This window comes from Mya arenaria, chromosome 6, assembly GCF_026914265.1.
Source record: "Mya arenaria isolate MELC-2E11 chromosome 6, ASM2691426v1".
Lineage (NCBI taxonomy): Eukaryota > Metazoa > Mollusca > Bivalvia > Myida > Myidae > Mya > Mya arenaria.
In genome coordinates, this window is record NC_069127.1 from 54,228,723 (window position 1) to 54,250,244 (window position 21,522).

General features: G+C 37.0%; 2 protein-coding genes across 5 annotated transcripts in view; one reads left to right on the top strand and one right to left on the bottom strand.

Moving 5' to 3' along the window:
- The first annotated feature begins 5,413 nt into the window (after positions 1-5,413).
- On the top strand, positions 5,414-13,725 carry LOC128239130 (E3 ubiquitin-protein ligase TRIM71-like). 4 transcript variants are annotated; one of them, XM_052955619.1, is made up of 5 exons: positions 10,586-10,719; positions 10,957-11,862; positions 12,089-12,154; positions 12,443-12,661; positions 13,033-13,260. In XM_052955619.1, exons 2-5 carry the CDS (start codon positions 10,968-10,970, stop codon positions 13,113-13,115), a joined length of 1,263 nt encoding a protein of 420 aa, XP_052811579.1. In that variant the 5' UTR covers positions 10,586-10,719; positions 10,957-10,967; the 3' UTR covers positions 13,116-13,260. The 4 variants fall into 4 exon arrangements, with proteins under 4 accessions (XP_052811577.1, XP_052811579.1, XP_052811576.1 ...); XM_052955617.1 differs by lacking the exon at positions 10,586-10,719 and adding an exon at positions 5,414-5,536 and having other exon boundaries at positions 12,443-13,725; XM_052955616.1 differs by having other exon boundaries at positions 12,443-13,725.
- Positions 13,726-15,016: 1,291 nt separating this feature from the next.
- The window catches only part of LOC128239126 (neurogenic locus notch homolog protein 1-like), a 43,746-nt gene continuing 37,240 nt past the window's right edge, over positions 15,017-21,522 (bottom strand). The window contains exons 37-41 of the mRNA XM_052955611.1: positions 19,446-19,619; positions 18,421-18,530; positions 17,193-17,321; positions 16,449-16,748; positions 15,017-15,953 (exon numbers count right to left, since the gene is read on the bottom strand). Coding sequence (XP_052811571.1) covers positions 15,591-15,953; positions 16,449-16,748; positions 17,193-17,321; positions 18,421-18,530; positions 19,446-19,619 — 1,076 coding nt within the window. The 3' untranslated portion in view covers positions 15,017-15,590. The remainder of the gene's footprint in view (positions 15,954-16,448; positions 16,749-17,192; positions 17,322-18,420; positions 18,531-19,445; positions 19,620-21,522) is intronic.

Here is a 21,522-nt window from a genome sequence, read left to right on the forward strand (position 1 = left end):
GACAAAGTCTTCCCAAATCGTTCTCATGGGCATGGTATTTTATCTTCAACCTAGGATAGTGACTCAAATCTTTATTCATTTCATTAACATTGCCATACTGACCAGCCTGACGTTCACACCAGCATCAACCATTTCAGTACATCCGTCTGATATATCTGACGTATGGCACTGCTGGCTGTTCAGCATGCTCCTTCTGTCAGGCTTCTGCTTGCCGGTATGTGGAACAAAAATGTGAAGCTGATGGACATGCAGACCAGCAGCCTATTGTTCCATAACAGCGGGCCAGAAGGCATGGGGCATGTGTCTCCTCCTCGAAGACAGGCTGTAATTTTAAACTAGTATTCAGTTCCTGCAGACACGGTACAACTCTCCCTGAAGGACATAATTGTTTAAGGCAGATGGTATCTGTCTGGGTACTGGTCACCACAATTAAGGTTCAAAGTGCCTTAATACAATGGTCAACGCTGTAAAGAAAATATATACAGAAATTACCTGACGTGTGGTTAGTTTCACGTGTACATGTCAGTGGTCACTGACGGTCAGTTAGCAATCAACCATGTGTCTGACTTTATCAAGAGCACATTCATTTAGCCTGACATGGATTTGAACATACTACAGACATTCTAGGATCTTACACTAAGAGGAACACAAGCATCGCTGCAGTGGAAAACCAGATGCTCATTTGTCTTTCACATTGCAAATAATGTGGGTAAACTGCAAGTACAAATTTTCGTGACAATGATCGTGTTCAGCTTCTAACTTTACGAGAACGTTATCGTTATTATTAATGTATACTTGATATACATGAACGAGCAAAGATTGTATGATTTGTTTTCAGTATAAAGAAATCGGTCCTTAACATCCAGTTAGAGCCAATAAGGAATTCGAACTAACCGAGTTCGACCCAACGAGGTATAAAGATTGTATAGGGCATGTCTCAACATGCGTTAATCTTGAGTCGGTGTTCAGTTTTCTATTTAGCGTATTTTGAAATATAGTGGGAGTATGTTTGTGGAATAGTGTGAGCTAATGGTCACTTATACTTTAATTTGATTTTTTTCTAATACGTTGGGTAAGAAACAAAGTACCATTAAGGTCGATACACATAGAGTATGAACTTAAGATTGGTACAATGTACGGATAGAGGGTGACTGTAACACATGCAAAAATGCAATATGTCTTATTTTGGGTAAACACTATTTAAGGGTTTTGAACATGGTGAGATTTTGCTATATTTGCGATAAGGTGAATCAAATCAGAATTAAAAATATTTACGTAGGTAAAAAGTATTTTGTTCAGGTAATATTCTATGTCCAAGGTTGAATTGGTCAAAAATTCCTTTTCTTTATTGTTTTTCTTCCGTGATTTTACAAACACACTTATTTTTATTAAAACGGATTCAACTACATTATAATTATTTTTTTTCCTCTAATGAAACAACAGAATTAGAAAAGTGATGGAATGCTTTATGAACTGTTAATATTTTTTATCATAAAATTAATGACTCTGGTCTAAATACAATAGATTAAAGTAGAGCACTTGTAATGTGTCAGTTCCCGTTGTATTATTTTAATGTTTTTTTCATTCAGCCTTATTGTTTTTATCAAAAATACATTCCATAATCTGCAGTTACACAAGAGAACTTCTATATAAAAATACCACAGAAACATGTTCAAATACTTGCTATTGTCCGATCTTTGCCAAAACAAACAAATTTTACTATAACAACGAATAAGTTAAAAACAATGAACATATAATGAAATAATTGCGGTCGTTTGATATGCAACATATATTATTAAGATTGCATTATCATGTCGCGATATAATTTTGTTAATGAACTTACGTTCCTGTACTTTAAAAATATTTTTTATTCTGTATGAGAAATGAACGTAACAGTCCCTCTTAATTGGCTGCGTGTTTTGTCCGTGTACGCGGGACCGTTCCGGCCAATGGTTGTCGACCACGCTACAGGAGGAATAGATGCGTGGCACTAGAAAGTGCCGTCGGCGGCGCCGATCACATTCCGTCGGGTTTTACGCGAGAGAAATCGGGTGTTGGCCCTTTAATTGCTTGGATGTCCTCGAACAAAAGAATCGATGGACGCGTTGGTGCTGTCGTAATACTGTTTACGATATTGAAGCCACCGTCCCTAACTCCCTCTTCCACGCCTCTGCCTCCCCCATAGGAACGTGGTATTTATACACTCGTAAATCTTACTTGTTGGCAAGTTTCTTAAATCTTACTCGTCGGTAAGATTCTCGAATCACGCTCGTGGACGATGGTCTGTTTTGTGATGACCAAAACACGGGCATGGAAATCGACAATGCTCTTAGTCTTTGGCAAGTTTCTTAAATCCAACTCATTAGTAAGATTTTCCAATCTTACTAGTGAACGATGGTTTTAAAGATAATTTAACTCATGGACAATGTTGGTACACTTGTACTCGTAGACTGGGTAATGTTCTTAAATAATACTCATTGACAAGCATATCGATTTTACAAGAAGGCAGTTATCTGAAGGATCAATCCTTTCCTATTGGCGAGGTTTGTAAATCTCATTTTTTGTCATGTTATTCAAATGTTTGTCAAGGACAAGGCTCTCTAATCTTAATCGTGAGCAAGGTTCTAGAACTCTTTGTAGACAAAGTGTTCCAAAATTGTTCTCATGGGCATGTTTTTATCTACAACCTAGATTAGTGTCTCAAATCTTTCCAAAGGCAAGATTCCTAAATTTAAACTGTGTCCAACGTTTATCACATGTTGAAATAACTGTTGGGTTACTTCTTTTGCACGGGTTGCAAATCTCACCATCGATACCATTGTTGGAGACACCCCGGTCAATAAAAACCCGAAATTGCAAGGGCAACGACCTCATAGTGGACTGTCAATGAACTGGTGAGGGGGGGGGGGCTGTATAAGATAAATCAAAACATTAAAAAACCATAACGCTTTGTTACATCTAACTGGTGTTTGATGAACACTTATAGGGATACATAATTATTTGAGAAGTACAAGCGCGTGATATCTGCATTGACGAAAGCAAATATAACGCTATCAATTTGCGTAATTTTTATATCAAAAAAGTTGTAAAACATAAATTTCATTAACATTGCAATACTATCAAGGTACGAAAATGCCGTTAAAATTGTACTATCAATGGTTCACGTTCGAACAAGCAAGCATCCCGCAATCGATTTCAATTTGCTATCTGATGCACACGCATAAGTGTTTAACATATATGGTGCAAGTAGGATGCGTATTATTCGATTGGCCACTTGTGACGCTGGTGCGCGTGGCGTCATCAGTTAGTGTGTAACACGTGTACACGAGAGCGTGATGATAGCTCCGTGGTTTGTTCCCTGATCGTCATATAAATCACCGCTCTATAGAAATCGTCTTTTTCGTTCATTGCAGTGATTCTTAAAATATTAACATAAATTCAATATATTGTTTTATTGCGAGACTGCTTATTATTCGTAAAACATTGACTATCTTTGATTAATCGTTTTTAATATATAGAGGATATTTGTTTATTTCAGTGTAAAATCGTATTTTATTTCACGAGTGTCATAGAAGAACATATTTTCACGAGTGGCGAAGCCACGAGTGAAAATGTAGTTTTTTATGAATACTTTTTGAAAAGGGTGAGCTTTACGCCGCTACCCGTGGGGCGCCCCTCATGCATAATTATAGATGTCAACTTTTCTACTTTCGGTTTGCTGAGAAATAGTTCTCTGCTATTTTAGTTTTTTATTGCAAAGCTTTATGAACAGTAAACAATGAAGTATTATTAGTGCACATATGTTCCAAAAATAATGAAAACACTTTTTTATTTTAAGATGGACATGAATCATAACCAAATTACTACGCCGCTATTTAAAGAATGAAAATTTGGAAGGTCAAATGTGTTAGCAAAACAAATGTGGATACTCATTCGATTTTAACCATTTTTCTTAGTTTAAGACTGCATGTACGCGTGTTTTTATAGTAAGTTAATATTCAGTCATCTTACTGTCAGAGACCAGTCTGTTTCGCTTTAAAATGTTTGTTTTCCAGATAAAGAGTAAATGCCACGCTAGTTTGTTGACACATTTTGAGGTGTGGGTGGGATAAAAAATATCGGATCTATCTGTAAATTGTTGTGTGAATTCTCCAGGAAGCTCATTTTACGTACTGCAATGGTTAACAGTTCAAAATACATTTGAACGATGATATAAAATTTTATTTATGTTCGAACAGTTGTTTTTGTCTGTAATTTGTTTGGTATGAAAGCAAATGATCGAACATTTAGCTTCAAAGATCAGTAAAATGTTTGATAAACGGGATAACCGGTAATAAACGGTAAGTTGTTAATTTCCAATTATATATTTATTTAAATTTATAAAACATTTCTTTTATATTTTTTTAATCATTTTTTGACATAATTTATTGAGGTCCAGTGTTCTGTTTTGATCAAGGCAAGTACATGTAACAACAAAGGAATTTAAAGTAGTTCTGAAAGTTGATATTTTTACTCCTTATTTTGCAGTGAAAATATCAGTTGTTATTTCACTGTTAAAACCCCATATTTCATCGAAAAGCATGAAAGAAAATATAAACATTTAACAATATTTCTCAACTGCTTTTAAATTATGTTACAAATCGTTTTCTAAACAAAAGTCACTTAGATCAGAAAAAATGATTTTACAAGTAGTTTATATGTAACAGGATAACGAAATAGCTTTTACAGAAAATGATTTAGTTAAACATGTTTCTGTTCTAGTTGTATATTTTTCATTATTAAAAGCGCCGTTATGTAACTTATTCATTTCATAAACCATGTTGTGACGGAGTTGAGCCGGTGTGAGTGTTATACGAATGTGAAGCCTTTTATTACCAATCATTCTACGTTGTGACGGAGTTGAGCCGGTGTGAGTGTTATACGAATGTGAAGCCTTTTATAACCAATCATTCTACGTTGTGACGGAGTTGAGCCGGTGTGAGTGTTATACGAATGTGAAGCCTTTTATAACCAATCATTCTACGTAGTGACGGAGTTGAGCCGGTGTGAGTGTTATACGAAAGTGAAGCCTTTTATAACTAAACATTCTACGTAGTGACGGAGTTGAGCCGGTGTGAGTGTTATACGAAAGTGAAGCCTTTTATAACCAATCGTTCTACGTTTTGACGGAGTTGAGCCGGTGTGAGTGTTATACGAATGTGAAGCCTTTTATTACCAATCATTCTACGTTGTGACGGAGTTGAGCCGGTGTGAGTGTTATACGAATGTGAAGCCTTTTATTAGCAGTCATTCTACGTTGTGACGGAGTTGAGCCGGTGTGAGAATCATATTTCATTACCAATCATTCTGTGACGGAGTTGAGCCGGTGTGAGTATTATATTTCATTACCAATCATTCCACGTTGTGACGGAGTTGAGCAGGTGTGATTTTTTTTATTGTCCTGCGTGTTTATCTACGCCAAGTACAAATGTGACAAACTTCCTCTTTAAAAACTCGTATAACAGAAATCGACTTATTGATTTAAAAAGAGAAAAAGGTAGGAACTATTCTCATATATTCTGATATAATATTCATGTCTATAAATAGAAACTCTCGCATACTTCAAAATAACCTCAATGTCATTAGTTCGTAACATTCGATCCATATATGGTATACGTAAAATTGGAAATTGCAAGTACGTGTATGTTAAACATCACAAACAAGGATGAAAACTGATCATTTAAGCTGTGTGAAGTTAGCTAAACATACGACATTGGACATTGGACATTCAAAATCGAATGTTGTGCTGGCACGACATTGGACATGGACATTCAAAATCAAATGTTGTGCTGACACGACATTGGACATTGGACATTCAAAAGTGAAAGTCGTGCTAGCACGACATTGGACATTGGACATTCAAAATCATATGTTGTGCTGGCACGACATTGGACATTGGACATTCAAAATCGAATGTTGTGCTGGCACGACATTGGACATTGGACATTCAAAAGTGAAAGTCTTGCTAGCACGACATTGGACATTGGACATTCAAAATCGAATGTTGTGCTGGCACGACATTGGACACTGGACATTCAAAAGTGAAAGTCGTGCTAGCACGACATTGGACATTGGACATTCAAAATCGAATGTTGTGCTGGCACGACATTGGACATTGGACATTCAAAAGTGAAAGTCGTGCTAGCACGACATTGGACATTGGACATTCAAAATCGAATGTTGTGCTGGCACGACATTGGACATTGGACATTCAAAAACTATTGTCGTGCCGGCACGACATTGGACATTGGACATTCATAACCGAATGTTGTGTTGGCACGACATTGGACATTGGACATTCAAAAGTGAAAGTCGTGCTAGCACGACATTGGACATTGGACATTCAAAATCGAATGTTGTGCTGGCACGACATTGGACATTGGACATTCAAAAACGATTGTCGTGCCGGCACGACATTGGACATTGGACATTCATAACCGAATGTTGTGTTGGCACGACATTGGATATTGGACATTCAAAAGTGAAAGTCGTGCTAGCACGACATTGGACATTGGACATTCAAAATCGAATGTTGTGCTGGCACGACATTGGACATTGGACATTCAAAATCGAATGTCGTGCTAGCACGACATTGGACATTGGACATTCAAAATCGAATGTTGTGCTGGCACGACATTGGACATTGGACATTCAAAATCGAAATTTGTGCTGGCACGACATTGGACATTGGTCATTCAAAATCGAATGTCGTGCTAGCACGACATTGGACATTGGACATTCAAAATCGAATGTCGTGCTGGCACGACATTGGACATTGGACATTCAAAAGTGAAAGTCGTGCTAGCACGACATTGGACATTGGACATTCAAAATCGAATGTTGTGCTGGCACGACATTGGACATTGGACATTCAAAATCGAATGTCGTGCTAGCACGACATTGGACATTGGACATTCAAAATCGAATGTTGTGCTGGCACGACATTGGACATTGGACATTCAAAATCGAAATTTGTGCTGGCACGACATTGGACATTGGACATTCAAAATCGAATGTCGTGCTAGCACGACATTGGACATTGGACATTCAAAATCGAATGTCGTGCTGGCACGACATTGGACATTGGACATTCAAAATCGAATGTTGTGCTGGCACGACATTGGACATTGGACATTCAAAAGTGAAAGTCGTGCTAGCACGACATTGGACATTGGACATTCAAAATCGAATGTTGTGCTGGCACGACATTGGACATTGGACATTCAAACGTGAAAGTCGTGCTAGCACGACATTGGACATTGGACATTCAAAATCGAATGTTGTGCTGGCACGACATTGGACATTGGACATTCAAAATCGAATGTTGTGCTGGCACGACATTGGACATTCAAAATCGAATGTTGTGCTGGCACGACATTGGACATTGGACATTCAAAAGTGAAAGTCGTGCTAGCACGAAATTGGACATTGGACATTCAAAATCGAATGTTGTGCCAGCACGACATTGGACATTGGACATTCAAAATCGAATGTCGTGCTAGCACGACATTGGACATTGGACATTCAAAAGTGAAAGTCGTGCTAGCACGACATTGGACATTGGACATTCAAAATCGAATTTTGTGCCAGCACGACATTGGACATTGGACATTCAAGAGTGAAAGTCGTGCTAGCACGACATTGGACATTGGCCATTCAAAATCGAATGTTGTGCTGGCACGACATTGGACATTGGACATTCAAAATCGAATGTTGTGCCAGCACGACATTGGACATTGGACATTCAAAAGTGAAAGTCGTGCTAGCAGTTAGCACATTTAAATCAATGTATGACATGTTTTATAAATGAATGGTTTTTTTTACCGACTTTAAATTAATTTTGATGGCATGCATTATTCGGATTTTTTGTTTGTTTGAGATATTGTCTTGAAATTATTTGAAAAGGGTCAGAGATCACAAAGCAATGAACCATTATAAAATTTATTAACACCAAAAGAGCATTGTCATGACGATTCCATCGCAATATTTGAAACTTAAGCATGATTCAGATGTCACATATGCAGAGAAAGATTCAAATGAATATACTTATGAATGGTCGTGGATTATATGTAGACAAACAGTGATAATGCTTTCAAAATGGCATATTTTTAATAAGCTTAATTGTTTACACACCACTGCTACACATCTAGTACCATTTATAAAGGAAGTGAAGATAAATATATCCACAGTATATATTGACATATGGAAAATATAGACATGCATTGATGATTCCTACAAGTATAAATGTAATCGTCCGTACATCTTTTTATCTGGTTTTACGTAAACACAAAAAAAAAATATTGTCAATGAGTCGATAAAGTAACCTATTCCTGCCTGTCGACTTGTTTTTTTATCGACTCAGTTAGTCGAACATGCTACGTCGTCTTCATTTGGTAAAGTTTATATGAAATAATTGTGTTCGATAAACCTTTTTGATAAGTCGACAGAATTACACAAAGCGTTTTATAATCAATCGCATCGACATTAAAGAATTCAAAATGACGTCTTCATCACATACGACATAAGTTCTTATAGGTTTTACAGAATATACAATTTATACATGTAAAATGTGACACCAGCGCCATTGGAAATGGCATCTTGGGCAGAACTGACAATGGTTGAAAGGGTTGAAAGGAAACAAAGCGCAAATAATTATATAAACCCAACAAATGTGCACTTCAGTATGTGTTTATCTACAGAGCTTTAGAATAATTATATTACATTAATGAATGTGTCTGCATTTATATGGAAATATTTATGTATATCAATCGAAAGGATTGTTTTAATACAACTCTCAATAACAATGTTGCGGACTTTCAAATACAAGTTTCTTTGTTAAATATGTGTTCGGTACCTCAAATGTATAATATTGTCGGACATGGATGTGACTTAAGGCAACATACACACACAGCTAAACTTGTCAATGCATAAACCATTGGCGATAATGCTACATTTTGATGCATGGGGATCCCATATAATTTTGGTATTATTTTAAAGGGTACTCCCGACAGATAATTAATGAGTAAAAATGACCTTTGTCCAACAATTATTATTTGTATACTGGTTGTCGTTTCATTATATTTTTTCTCTTAATATTTACCACTTCCATTGGATGCCTAAATAATATTTGGTCACTATGAATAGACAGATATACGTTATTATAAACCATATTTTAAAAAATAAAAGCCAAGTTGAATGTCGTTATTTAACACAATAATTTGAATGGACAAATTAGAATTGCAGCCTTATCACCAGTCCAAGATTTCGGATATATATATTTCTGCCACCTCAGAAAAGTAGATTCAAACATTTGTCCATGCGTGAAATTCTTATCTTCCCAACGGGCAAAGATAAACAAGTACCCGTATGGAACTCTTTTTTATTGCCTTCACTTTGCTGCATCCAGAACTATTTAAAGAACGATTTGACTATTAACATAATCTGAATCACTGCGCGAATATCTATGACAACCAGGAACTTTTGAATGTCCAATGTCCAATGTCGTGCCAGCACAACATTCGATTTTGAATGTCCAATGTCCAATGTCGTGCTAGCACGACTTTCACGTTTGAATGTCCAATGTCCAATGTCGTGCCAGCACAACATTCGATTTTGAATGTCCAATGTCCAATGTCGTGCCAGCACGACATTCGATTTTGAATGTCCAATGTCCAATGTCGTGCCAGCACGACATTCGATTTTGAATGTCCAATGTCCAATGTCGTGCCAGCACAACATTCGATTTTGAATGTCCAATGTCCAATGTCGTGCCAGCACGACATTCGATTTTGAATGTCCAATGTCCAATGTCGTGCCAGCACGACATTCGATTTTGAATGTCCAATGTCCAATGTCGTGCCAGCACAACATTCGATTTTGAATGTCCAATGTCCAATGTCGTGCCAGCACAACATTCGATTTTGAATGTCCAATGTCCAATGTCGTGCTAGCACGACTTTCACGTTTGAATGTCCAATGTCCAATGTCGTGCCAGCACAACATTCGATTTTGAATGTCCAATGTCCAATGTCGTGCTAGCACGACTTTCACTTTTGAATGTCCAATGTCCAATGTCGTGCCAGCACAACATTCGATTTTGAATGTCCAATGTCCAATGTCGTGCTAGCACGACTTTCACTTTTGAATGTCCAATGTCCAATGTCGTGCCAGCACAACATTCGATTTGAATGTCCAATGTCCAATGTCGTGCTAGCACGACTTTCACTTTTGAATGTCCAATGTCCAATGTCGTGCCAGCACAACATTCGATTTTGAATGTCCAATGTCCAATGTCGTGCCAGCACAACATTCGATTTTGAATGTCCAATGTCCAATGTCGTGCTAGCACGACTTTCACTTTTGAATGTCCAATGTCCAATGTCGTGCCAGCTCAACATTCGATTTTGAATGTCCAATGTCCAATGTCGTGCTAGCACGACTTTCACTTTTGAATGTCCAATGTCCAATGTCGTGCCAGCACAACATTCGATTTTGAATGTCCAATGTCCAATGTCGTATGTTTAGCTAACTTCACATAATTGATCATTTAAGTCGTACTCGTTGTTGATAAACTAAGCTAGATAGTTATGTATCGGATTTAAACCTGGGACTGCAGTGTGTTTAGTAAATTTTATTCAATACAGTGGAGAAGGACACGTTTTATATTTAGCGGATATACATGTAAGCTGAATGCATAAATTTGTATGTTGATTAAACAGAGTAGGTACAATACTAATATGGTTGCCTGTTACAAAATAGGGTTTAAGTAGATTTTATATACCTGTATGTCAAATACTAATTTATTTTAGAAGTTAAACCTGTTTTGTGATAAACTATATATACAATTATTACTCTCATGTTTGCCTGCTCAAGACGTGTATTCAGAAAAGAATTTAACAAATCAATTGTTTTATATAGTTGGACGTACAATGGAGGTTCCCGGTAAGAAACTCCATGAGGATGGCCCCGCATTGGACGCGGCGTACTGTCAGCCCTGCTCCCAGGATGGGGAAACTCTTCCAGCCGAGGCTTACTGTACTGTCTGCAAGGAGCTCTTGTGCTCAACTTGCGTTAATGTTCATAAAAAGCAAAAAATGTTAAAATCGCATACACTCTTGGATAGGAGCTGCAGGCCAACAACTTTGAAGGCTAAGTCAGATGTACAAACATACACAGAGCTTTGCGACATCCATCCTGAAGAGCTGATCAAATATTTTTGCCCCTCCCACCAGACACTCAATTGTGGACACTGTTTAGCCACAGATCATAGAGCATGTCCTATTGACATCATCGCTGATATTTCAGAGGCATTTAAAGATGGACAGGAGTATAGAGACATGAATCAAGCCATTGCCCTACTGATTAAGGCTATCAAAGACGGTGCCGTCGACGTTGAATCTAGAATGCAGCTCATTAACGAGTTTTCTGAAAATGAAGTTTTAAAAATACGGGAATACCGAGTAAAAGTTAACAAGTACTTTGCAGAGAGGGAAAGCTCCCTTCTGGAGATCATAGAGCAAACGAAAATGATGGATATATCTCTTTTAGACTCTTTGAAAACCAAATTTGACAATATGAAGGACTGCGTTGAGGTCATTAAGACGAAACTTGAAGCACAGGAAAGAAACACTGCTCAATTGTTCATTGAAGCCAAGAGAACCAAGAAACAGCTTGAAAGTCTGCAGTCCGCCTGGGAAGATATCGACAAGGATATTTCTATTCACCGCTACGAGTTTAAAAAGGATCTAGCAACTGAGGCGTTGCTTGCTTCATGTACTGGCCTCGGAACGGTGAAGGCAATGGCAACTAAAGATAACACGTTATGTAAGTTGCAATGATGCCTACGTGCTCATGATTAATCTTTGAAGGTGATTTTCCCTTTAAAATTATCGTTACCATTATAACCCAAACCTTAAATAGTTGAATAGAAACATGGACATCCAAATGGTTCCCTTTAACACAATAACTGCACTGAATATATTCCTTTCCCTTATTTGTTTTCATTTATCTGATAAATTTTGTTTTTTATATGTGGTATTATTTTTCTCAGACAACAAGCCAAGTTCAGAACCTGATCAAGAACAGCTGGGTCTTGAGCCGGATGTTCCAGTCAAAGGTAACATTTTGTAGTTAATAAAATTAAAAATGCAAAGCTGCGATATTTTGTACGCTTGACTACAGCTAGAGTTTGCTAAGACCGGATATATTCAGAACTGGTCATGACCGTCCGATGACCCCTTCTTTAAATAGCAAAAATGTATTTCATTTCCCTGATTATTTATCCTACTCATTATTTATCGTTCCTCATAAAAGCTAGCTAGCATATTGGATCAGTTAGATTAATTATTACATCTTTAAATTTAAATAAAATAGTTTTTAATAGTTTTGATATTTAATCTCAAAGTTACAGGTGTTCAGTCTGAAGCTAGTGTCTACCCTATCAACATGAAGTTCACAACATCCAAATCCATCTCAGTCATATCGCCATCTGACAAGCATGATTGCTGGCTGACCAATGTACTCCTTCTGTCCGAGGACAGAATACTACTAACTGACAATAACACCACAGTTAAGTTTGTTGACCTGCAGACCAACAGCCTTGTGTCCACGGTAAGTCTGCCAGGTAAGCCATGGGGAATGTGTCTGCTCCCTTTGGATCGGGTTGCTGTTAGCGTACCTCATAACAGTTTTCAGTTTGTCAATACACGGGGAAAGCTCTCCCTGAGTAATAGTATCAAGATGAAGGATGACTGTCGAGGAATTGGTTACCATAATGGCAAGTTAATTGTGTCTTACTACAGGGGAAGGGTTAAAATAATGGACATGAATGGGAATGTGACAAAGAGGATAACCAATTATAAATCTGGACAACATGTGTTCAGTAAACCTTTGTACCTGACAGTTGTCAATGATGGCAAAACAGCAGATATCATTGTGTCTGACAGGGATATGCACACCATTACTAAGCTTGACATGGACCTGAATCTTCTCCAGATATTCCAGGACCCTGCACTGAGAGGACCACTAGGCATCAATGCAGTGGGAAGCCAGCTTCTAATCTGTGGTCAACAAAGTAACAACATAATATGCCTGGACATGTCCAGTGGCCAGGTGAGCCAACCACTGGGGAAGAAGGAAGGAATACTGCGCCCATATCATGTCTGCTCCAATCAGCAGAAAAACAGGCTCTACGTCACTTGTAACATTGAGAACTTTGCTAAATTGAACAATACAGTGAAATCATACAAGGCTGTTGGGCATTTCAAATCGGATGTTTAAACTGCACATGACTTATGCAAATAAATGAAAGAGCTTATTTTAAACATTTAATTAATGGTCCTATTTGCCTTGTCTGATAATTGATATTGAAGTTCGTTATACATGAAATTACATAGTGTTTTAAAAACAAAAGAACTTTTATCGTCAAACAGATCAACACTCTGCGAGATATTTGTTAGAGTAAATGAAATGTCGTCGAAAGATATGTTGAAGAAGAAAGCATGTGGCAATAACTGGCGAAATTGTTATCACAATGGATGTTTAGGGAATGTCTCAACGTACTTGGTTCCCTTCGGTATTGGATCGAGAACAGTCATTTATTGCACAAATGATTATTTACCTTTAATGGTGGTCGGAACCCTTTTCCTTTATGTGAATCAGTGATGGATAGATAGAATACTGTGTGTATATTGTTCGACTTTTGTTTTGAACTGCGAGATTTAAATATGTTTTGCACCGGTAAACGGTTTTGCCTTGGTCAAAACCAAAAACAAAATAAGGTTGTTAATGCACCAAATCTAACCAGTGTATATAGTGGTGTTTATATTGTAACAATAGAATTACCCGTAATCAATGATATTGCACCATTGTTTATTAAAGCTGCACTCTCACAGATTGAACGTTTTGACAACTTTTCATCTTTTGTCTTGGAACAAACTATTTTTTTTCGAAAGTCCATGGAAACGAATTATATCAGACTGCTGACAAAAAATTAGATCGCAGATTTTTATATTTAAGTTCAAAAATGGATGTTTGTGCATTTTTCTTAAACCGTTAGTAACTGTTTAAGCCATAAAACATTATTTTTCCAACAGAAATATGAAAATCTACGACATGATTTTTTGTCAGCAGTCTGATATCAGTGGTTTGCAGAAATTTACGCAAAAATTTGCTCATTCCAAGACAAAAAATTAAAGTTTTCAAAACGGTCAATCTGTGAGAGTGCAGCTTTAATGGTGAAATGGAAGATGAATTGCACTGTGAATGTGTCTGTAATGCATATGTAGATCTACATAGAACTTATTCAAACAGGAACTACTTAGTTAGGCATAGTTTGATGACATGAACTATGTGGTCAGACAAGAAATAACATAATGGTTATTGATTTGCCCAGTGGTCAGATGAGCCAATATATAGAGAACAGCGAGAGAATATTGCGGCCATATAGTGTCTGCTACCATCAATCGGGCTCTATGTCACTTGTCACATTCAGAATTTCGCTATCAAAGAACTTCGCTAATCAGAACAATTCTGTAAAAACATTTTTTTTTTTCAAATTGTTTGTCGTTCAAAAGATCCAATTTGTAGCAGCCCTGGTATTTAATGATTAGATTTATGTAAATCATGTTCAATTCGCAATGCTAATGGTAGATTAGGTAATGATTTCCATAATGGGGATTTAACATATGTATGTTCAACAGGTGCCAGTGTTATTGACTATTTAAGGTCAAGGACTTGGTTCAGGTCAAGGACATGGTTTCGGTCAAGGACTTGGCTCACGTCAAGGACTTGACTCACGTCAAGGACTTGGCTCACGTCAAGGACTTGGGTCAGGTCAAAGACTTGGTTCAGGTCAAGGTTTATATCCAAAGTTTATTTGGTCAAAGCTTTCGTTACCCTTGTAGCATTTCATCTTTGTTCTCGACGTCGATGTTTTATACAAAAACATGAACGTATTATCAAAACAGATCTAAACACGACATTTTCACAATTTATTTGAACAAAAGCAACACCAATCACAAGAAAACAAGAAAAAAATGGAATTATGTTCTGTGTTTATTTATGTTTAATGCAAAAATTGATTCCTCAAGAAATATAACTGTTCATATCATTCAGCGTAAATAATGCGGATTTGTACAGATTAAAAACAACAATAATAAAATAAAGTATGGCGCTGTTACTTTTTCATTCCTTTTTATTCTTTATTCATTAAATAGTTTTATGAAATGTACTCAATTTTAGTCTACCATTGACAGTCCTATCAACAATTATCAAAGACAAACTTTCCAATGGCTATAAATTACTTCATGTGTCATTTCAATAAAAAAGCGTTACCATCTGAATTACGTGTACAAGTAAAAATTGTTGTAATTGATTTATCCTAGCCAAAAGCAATTGATGTTACTGAAACAATGAATTAATTAAAAACGGGGGAAACAATTAAATAATTGAAGCTTGTTTTAATATGATAAGCAAAATATATCATCAAATTTCGAATGACTAATTCACGTCATAGATAATTTTGGTAACAAAAAGTCACAGGACTTCGAATTTCAATTCCATCCTTTATGTTGGGTCGGCGAAATGTAAGCATTAACCGTGCCTCTCAGTTGGCGGCGCGTCTCATCTGTGAAGGCTTGACCGTTCCGGTCAGTTGGTGGCGACCCCGCTACTGGAGGGATAGGTGCGCGGCCCCGGAACGTATCGGCGGCGGCGTCCATAAGATTCCGTCGTGTCTGCACGGGGGAAGAAGAAGCATTTGCGCGCCATGTGGTTTGTGGGCCCTCGATTGTTTGGACGTCCTCAATTGAGGAATTCATAGACGCGTTGGGGTTGTCGTCGCTGTTTCCGGTATTGTAGCCGCCGTCTCTAAATCCCTCGTCCCCGCCTCCTCCAAGGCCATTTAACTTAAAGGTCTAGGGAAACAGAAAAAGTAAATGTTTAACCTCTACAAGACAGTACAGATATGAACATAATACGTATCTTTGGGGATGAGTTGAAGATGGGCATATCACACACTCATCTCCCTCCACGGTAGATGCATTTTCTCCCACTTAATTTACTTAAGTAAAATATTTGGAAATGTTGTATTTCTTCAAAAATACTATTTTTAAAAAAAAAAAAAGGAATTTCATTTTTATACAACTTAAGTGTCCATGTTTTAATTGCAGATTGATTCTACACTATGCATAACACTGTGAAGTAATATCGGTCAGGAAAGTGTTGAATTTAAGAAAAAAAAGTACAATTCTTACTTAAGAAGCTTCTGTAATATAGCCACTATATAAATGAATGCAACATATATTAAATAATAATAGTATGGAAACAACGGATATTGGGGCGATACAAATGTATCTATTACTGTGTAATATTTTAAAAACAACATCTAGGTTTATCATGAATTAACATACTGGCGTCTCAACCACCGTTTCCTTAGACTGCCATGGCAAAGGCCCGCCGCCGATCTTCGGCAGTCTGACATTGGACGGCATTTCCGTTGTAGCCCCCATTTCTCCACTTTCGGGTAAGCCCTTCTTCTGGCCGCGACCTAAGAAGCCCCTTATGGCCCCAAGAGTGGCCTTGCCACTGCCAGCAGTTAATGTATCCTTGGGCATCGACGGAGCAGGGGGTTCTCGAAGTATTGACTTTTTTGTTCCCGGCACAACACGGGGAGCTTCGTGCTGGTATATTTTCTTTACTGTACTTAAACCCTGTTAAAATGAAGGACACAAAAATAACAGTAGCACATTAATGTCAACAATCGCACTCATTTAAAATGCCATGTTTTGTTCACATACATCTTACAATATTAAAAAGAACCTATCATCATCGCTTGCTCAATCAATCAATCAATCAATCAATCATCTAATCAATCGATAAATAAATCAATTAATCAGTCATCTAATAAACCAATCAATCACTCAATCAATCAATAAACGAAACAATCAATTCAATCGATCATTGAATCAAACAGTCAATATGTATTTCAAATAGTCAATCAATAAATTGATTTATTGATTAATGGTTTCAGAAAGAAATTAACCTGTCAATTAACGAACGACAAAATCAATTTAATTGTGTTCATGCACTAATAATATGAGTTTATTTACAACCTTAGTTGTTAAAATTATCTTTCACATGAATAACATCGTTACCGAATTCTTGATTTTTGGAATGGATCCAGCCATAAGAAAGCCCTCTGGTGGCACGCCGGTGTCTTTGTCCTCGTCAAACACTTCCGGAAACTCCCTGGGCTTTTCCGGGGCCGGTTCCGGCTTGGGCGGCTTAAGAAATCCAAATGTTTGTCATGATTGATTGTTACTCTGGGTGATAGTTTTCCGCCATATAAATCCCTATGGACATTATTAATACACCGACCATGTCAATGCAATGTCGTCGTACTATATAATGCATTAGCAAATCATTTGGTCATTTCCTGGGGCAGCACCGGCTTTTGTGGCTGCATGACATTCATTATAAATTCGGTTTTCCTCACTAAGTCTCGTTTTTTTAGCAAATTACATGAACCAATGTTTATCAATTATAACAAAATGCAATAATTCATGAACTCATCCACGGTTATTTTGGGACGTGTGCCTTCAATTAATCATACTTTAATATTTCATAAAGTTAAGTGTTCTTATCTTCATGATGGTGCAGGGATCCATAAGCCAGGTTGTTGTATGAAGATATGGAAGAAGAAATTTACTTTCTACCTATCTTCACGCAAAGCCTTAAGCCGAAAGAGACACCGATTAATCAACCAGCATAAATTCTGTACACAGTTTGAAGAGTTTCAATTATTCGTGTTTCCCAGTTTTTATTAGCTTGCAATAAGTTTTACGGTTTTAGCCAAGGGTTAAGAAGGACAAGGTGCTGCAAAAGAGGAGGGACAGGGCGCTTAAGGCAAAAAGGGCACAGTATCAAAAGCTTAATGATTATAAATTTTACAGAATTTGTTACGCTTTTTTTTAAATGAAGTAGTATAAGGTTAACGCGGCTAATACGTGAAGCTTACAAGTTTGTTTGTATAAAAACATACATCCGAACCCCGTTGGCTCGAACTCGTTTGGCTCGAATTCCGCTTTGGCTCGAAGAAGATGTTAAGAGACGAGCCTTTATACGAAAGGTCAACTTTCCCGCTTGGCTCGATTTTATTTTAGGCTCGAGGTGTTTTCGCCGGTCCCTGGGAGTTCTAGCCAACGGGGTGTAATAGATTTTAATCAAATAAAAACAAACATTGCACAGTCATAAGCATTCAATTCTATGAAGTAAATAATGTTGCTTCCAAAAAGTACAGGGTGCGGCACGCTTCCACAACTCTTTAGCGAAAACACCTACAGCCCCATTGCCGGGCCTCAATATTCCAAGGAAGGGCCTCACCTTTTTCTTGCAGTATCGGAAGTAGATACAGACGCCGATCACGGCGATGTCTACCAGCATTAGTATGATAAACAGCGTCCCAAATATTAGGATTACGTCCGGAAATATGGCTGAAGGAAATAATACATCTGTTATGGTTTAAGGTATTTAAACAAGTGTAAGTCAGACTTTAAATCAGAAATAGTTCATGTCGATGGGCAATCGCTGTCCCTGGTGTATTAGTGCGTTTACAAACCAGTTCCACTAAATGGGTCATGTATATTTACATTCGCACCGTTTACAGTATATTTGTCATCTATGTTTACATTCGCAGCATTTACAGTATATTTGTCATCTTTGTTTACATTCGCAGCATTTACAGTATATTTGTCATCTTTGTTTACATTCGCAGCATTTACAGTATATTTGTCATCTTTGTTTACATTCGCAGCATTTACAGTATATTTGTCATCTATGTTTACATTCGCAGCATTTACAGTATATTTGTCACAGTATATTAGTCATCTATGTTTTCATACGCACAGTTTAAACTATATTAGTCATCTATGTTTACATTCGCAACATTTACAGTATATTTGTCATCTTTGTTTACATTCGCAGCATTTACAGTATATTTGTCATCTTTGTTTACATTCGCAGCATTTACAGTATATTTGTCATCTTTGTTTACATTCGCAGCATTTACAGTATATTTGTCATCTATGTTTACATTCGCAGCATTTACAGTATATTTGTCATCTTTGTTTGCATACAAACCAAATATACAATCATTTTCGTTAATTCATACGCTATACTTCATTGAAGCTATACTTCTCATAAGAAATTTCACAAATGTATTCACATTAATTTTCATGACACAAACATTGGCAAGTTCAGAGTTCAAGAGTCATGTAGACGCAAAACACGCCTGTAAAGGAGTGGTTATCTCCTTAAAATGTGCGTGGAACGAAATCCCAAATACCATCCAGGCAGAGTGGTGTCTTGCTTTTGAAAATACATGAGGTTGAGTAATGAAATATACATACCAAAGACGCACTCGGGGACGATACCAGTCCATCGGCCTGTAGACTCACAAGTTCTTGTGGACACGCCTATCAGGGCGTGGTTATCATCGCATATGTAAGTGGCACGGGACCCCTCCCAGTTCCCGAATGACAAATCAACATAGCCATTCTCGACGTTTGGCAGAACAGAACACTCTGGAAAATTGAATGTTTTTATATATAAGAAAAAATGTCTACAGTCAACATTCGCTTTGACGAAGTTGTTGGGATTTCGAAAATAAACTTCGAGATAACGAGTTATCGATATATCTACTGATCCAAAAAAAAAGATCGACATAACCGGAACATCGAAATAACAGAGTTCGACATATCGAGTTTATTCTGTATTTTTATGATCTGGTAAACCAGTCTAGAGCGTTTTTTTTAAAATTAAGTTCATATTCATTAGACATGACACAGTGATTCAATTCATTAATTTCACAATCCAAACAAAACACTGGAAATGTACACATAAATCGTGGCTATTAGAAATACGGCCCAGACATTCGTAGTTTTTATTTAGTCATAAATATGATTTGGTCACAAAATTGATTACAGGATGGTTGGATCATGCACAATGCAATGCAATGCAATGCAATACAATGCAATGCAATGCAATGCAGTACAGTAAAGTGCAATGCAATGCAATGCAATGCAATATAATACAATCTTTTAGGGGGTGCATCATATATACAAATTGAAAAATTAATATACCAAACTTCTAATGGAGCATTACAAATATGTACAACATGTGCCCAATTAAGGTAATAAGTCTACCATGTGTATTCTCCATTGAATAATAATAATAATAATAATAATAATAATAATAATAATAATAATAATAATAATAATAAAATGCCGAGCCACATATGTGCCACATTCAAACACAATGGATACAAGTGGAGCAAACTTTCTGTTAACTTAATCAGTGTGTGTATACCACGTGATAAATTGCGTCATAAATGCTACGTCGGAAGGCAATATTTTAATTTAAAAATACTTTAAACAAAGATAAGTTAACTATTTCTTCACCATTTTAATTGAAACTTAGCGCAGTCTACGCCGCTTACGGAGCCCCGCCTTCGGTCTTTTACCAGAGTTTGATTGAGAGTTTAGTTTCTTAAAACACTTCGATAAACCTTTTCATAAACGGCCGTCTGACGGAGCACTGTCAAAACATTATTTTGGAAACAGGTTTGTCGAAGTGTTTGATGAAACTAATGACTTTATCAAATTTTGGTAATAAAACAAATGCGGGACGCTTTAAGCGGTATAGACTGCCCTTTCTTTTATTTAAAACGGTGTTGTAAAAGAAAAGTTATCTTTGATTTAAGTCTTCATTTTAAGCAAAATGTTGCCTTCTGACGTAGCATATATGACGTAATTTATCACGTGGTATACACACACTGTTAATGTCAATGGTACAGATATAAATGAAATTCTCATTTACTTGTTTGCGATAGACTACATGCAGTTGCTCTAGAACAATGCGGGGGAGCGAGTGTTTGCCTCACTGTCAAGGGTCTACCTCACAAATAATTTTCAGTCCTACCCAGTTTCGCTAGCCAGAATAGCGTACAGCTGTTTTCATTGATAAATCATACAAAACGTTATTATTATTTAGAATACAACGTACATTTTACGCCAATGAAATTGCAGAGAGGCGACTATTAAGTAGCACGCTTAATCATTAAGAATTTCACTTTTCGCGCGTGTAAAAAAGTCCGCCTACTGCCAATCATTCGATACACACTACCTGTGTCAGAGTTTGCGTTGACAATGTATCAGCCAATGAGGTTGTGTTCTACGTCACGCCACGCTCACTCCGCCCATTCTTAATAATTAAGAATTCATTTTATGTCATCTAACTATTACATACATATTACTTTAAATTATACCTCACATAAATGTGACCCGTCTTTGTATATATAAACTCGATCGGTCCGTATATCACTGTATTTTGATGAAAATCCAGTTTAATGACGACAGCGGTCCATATTATATTTTTGGCCGGTCCGGACCTCGTAAAAATGTAATATGGACCGCTGACGTCATACAA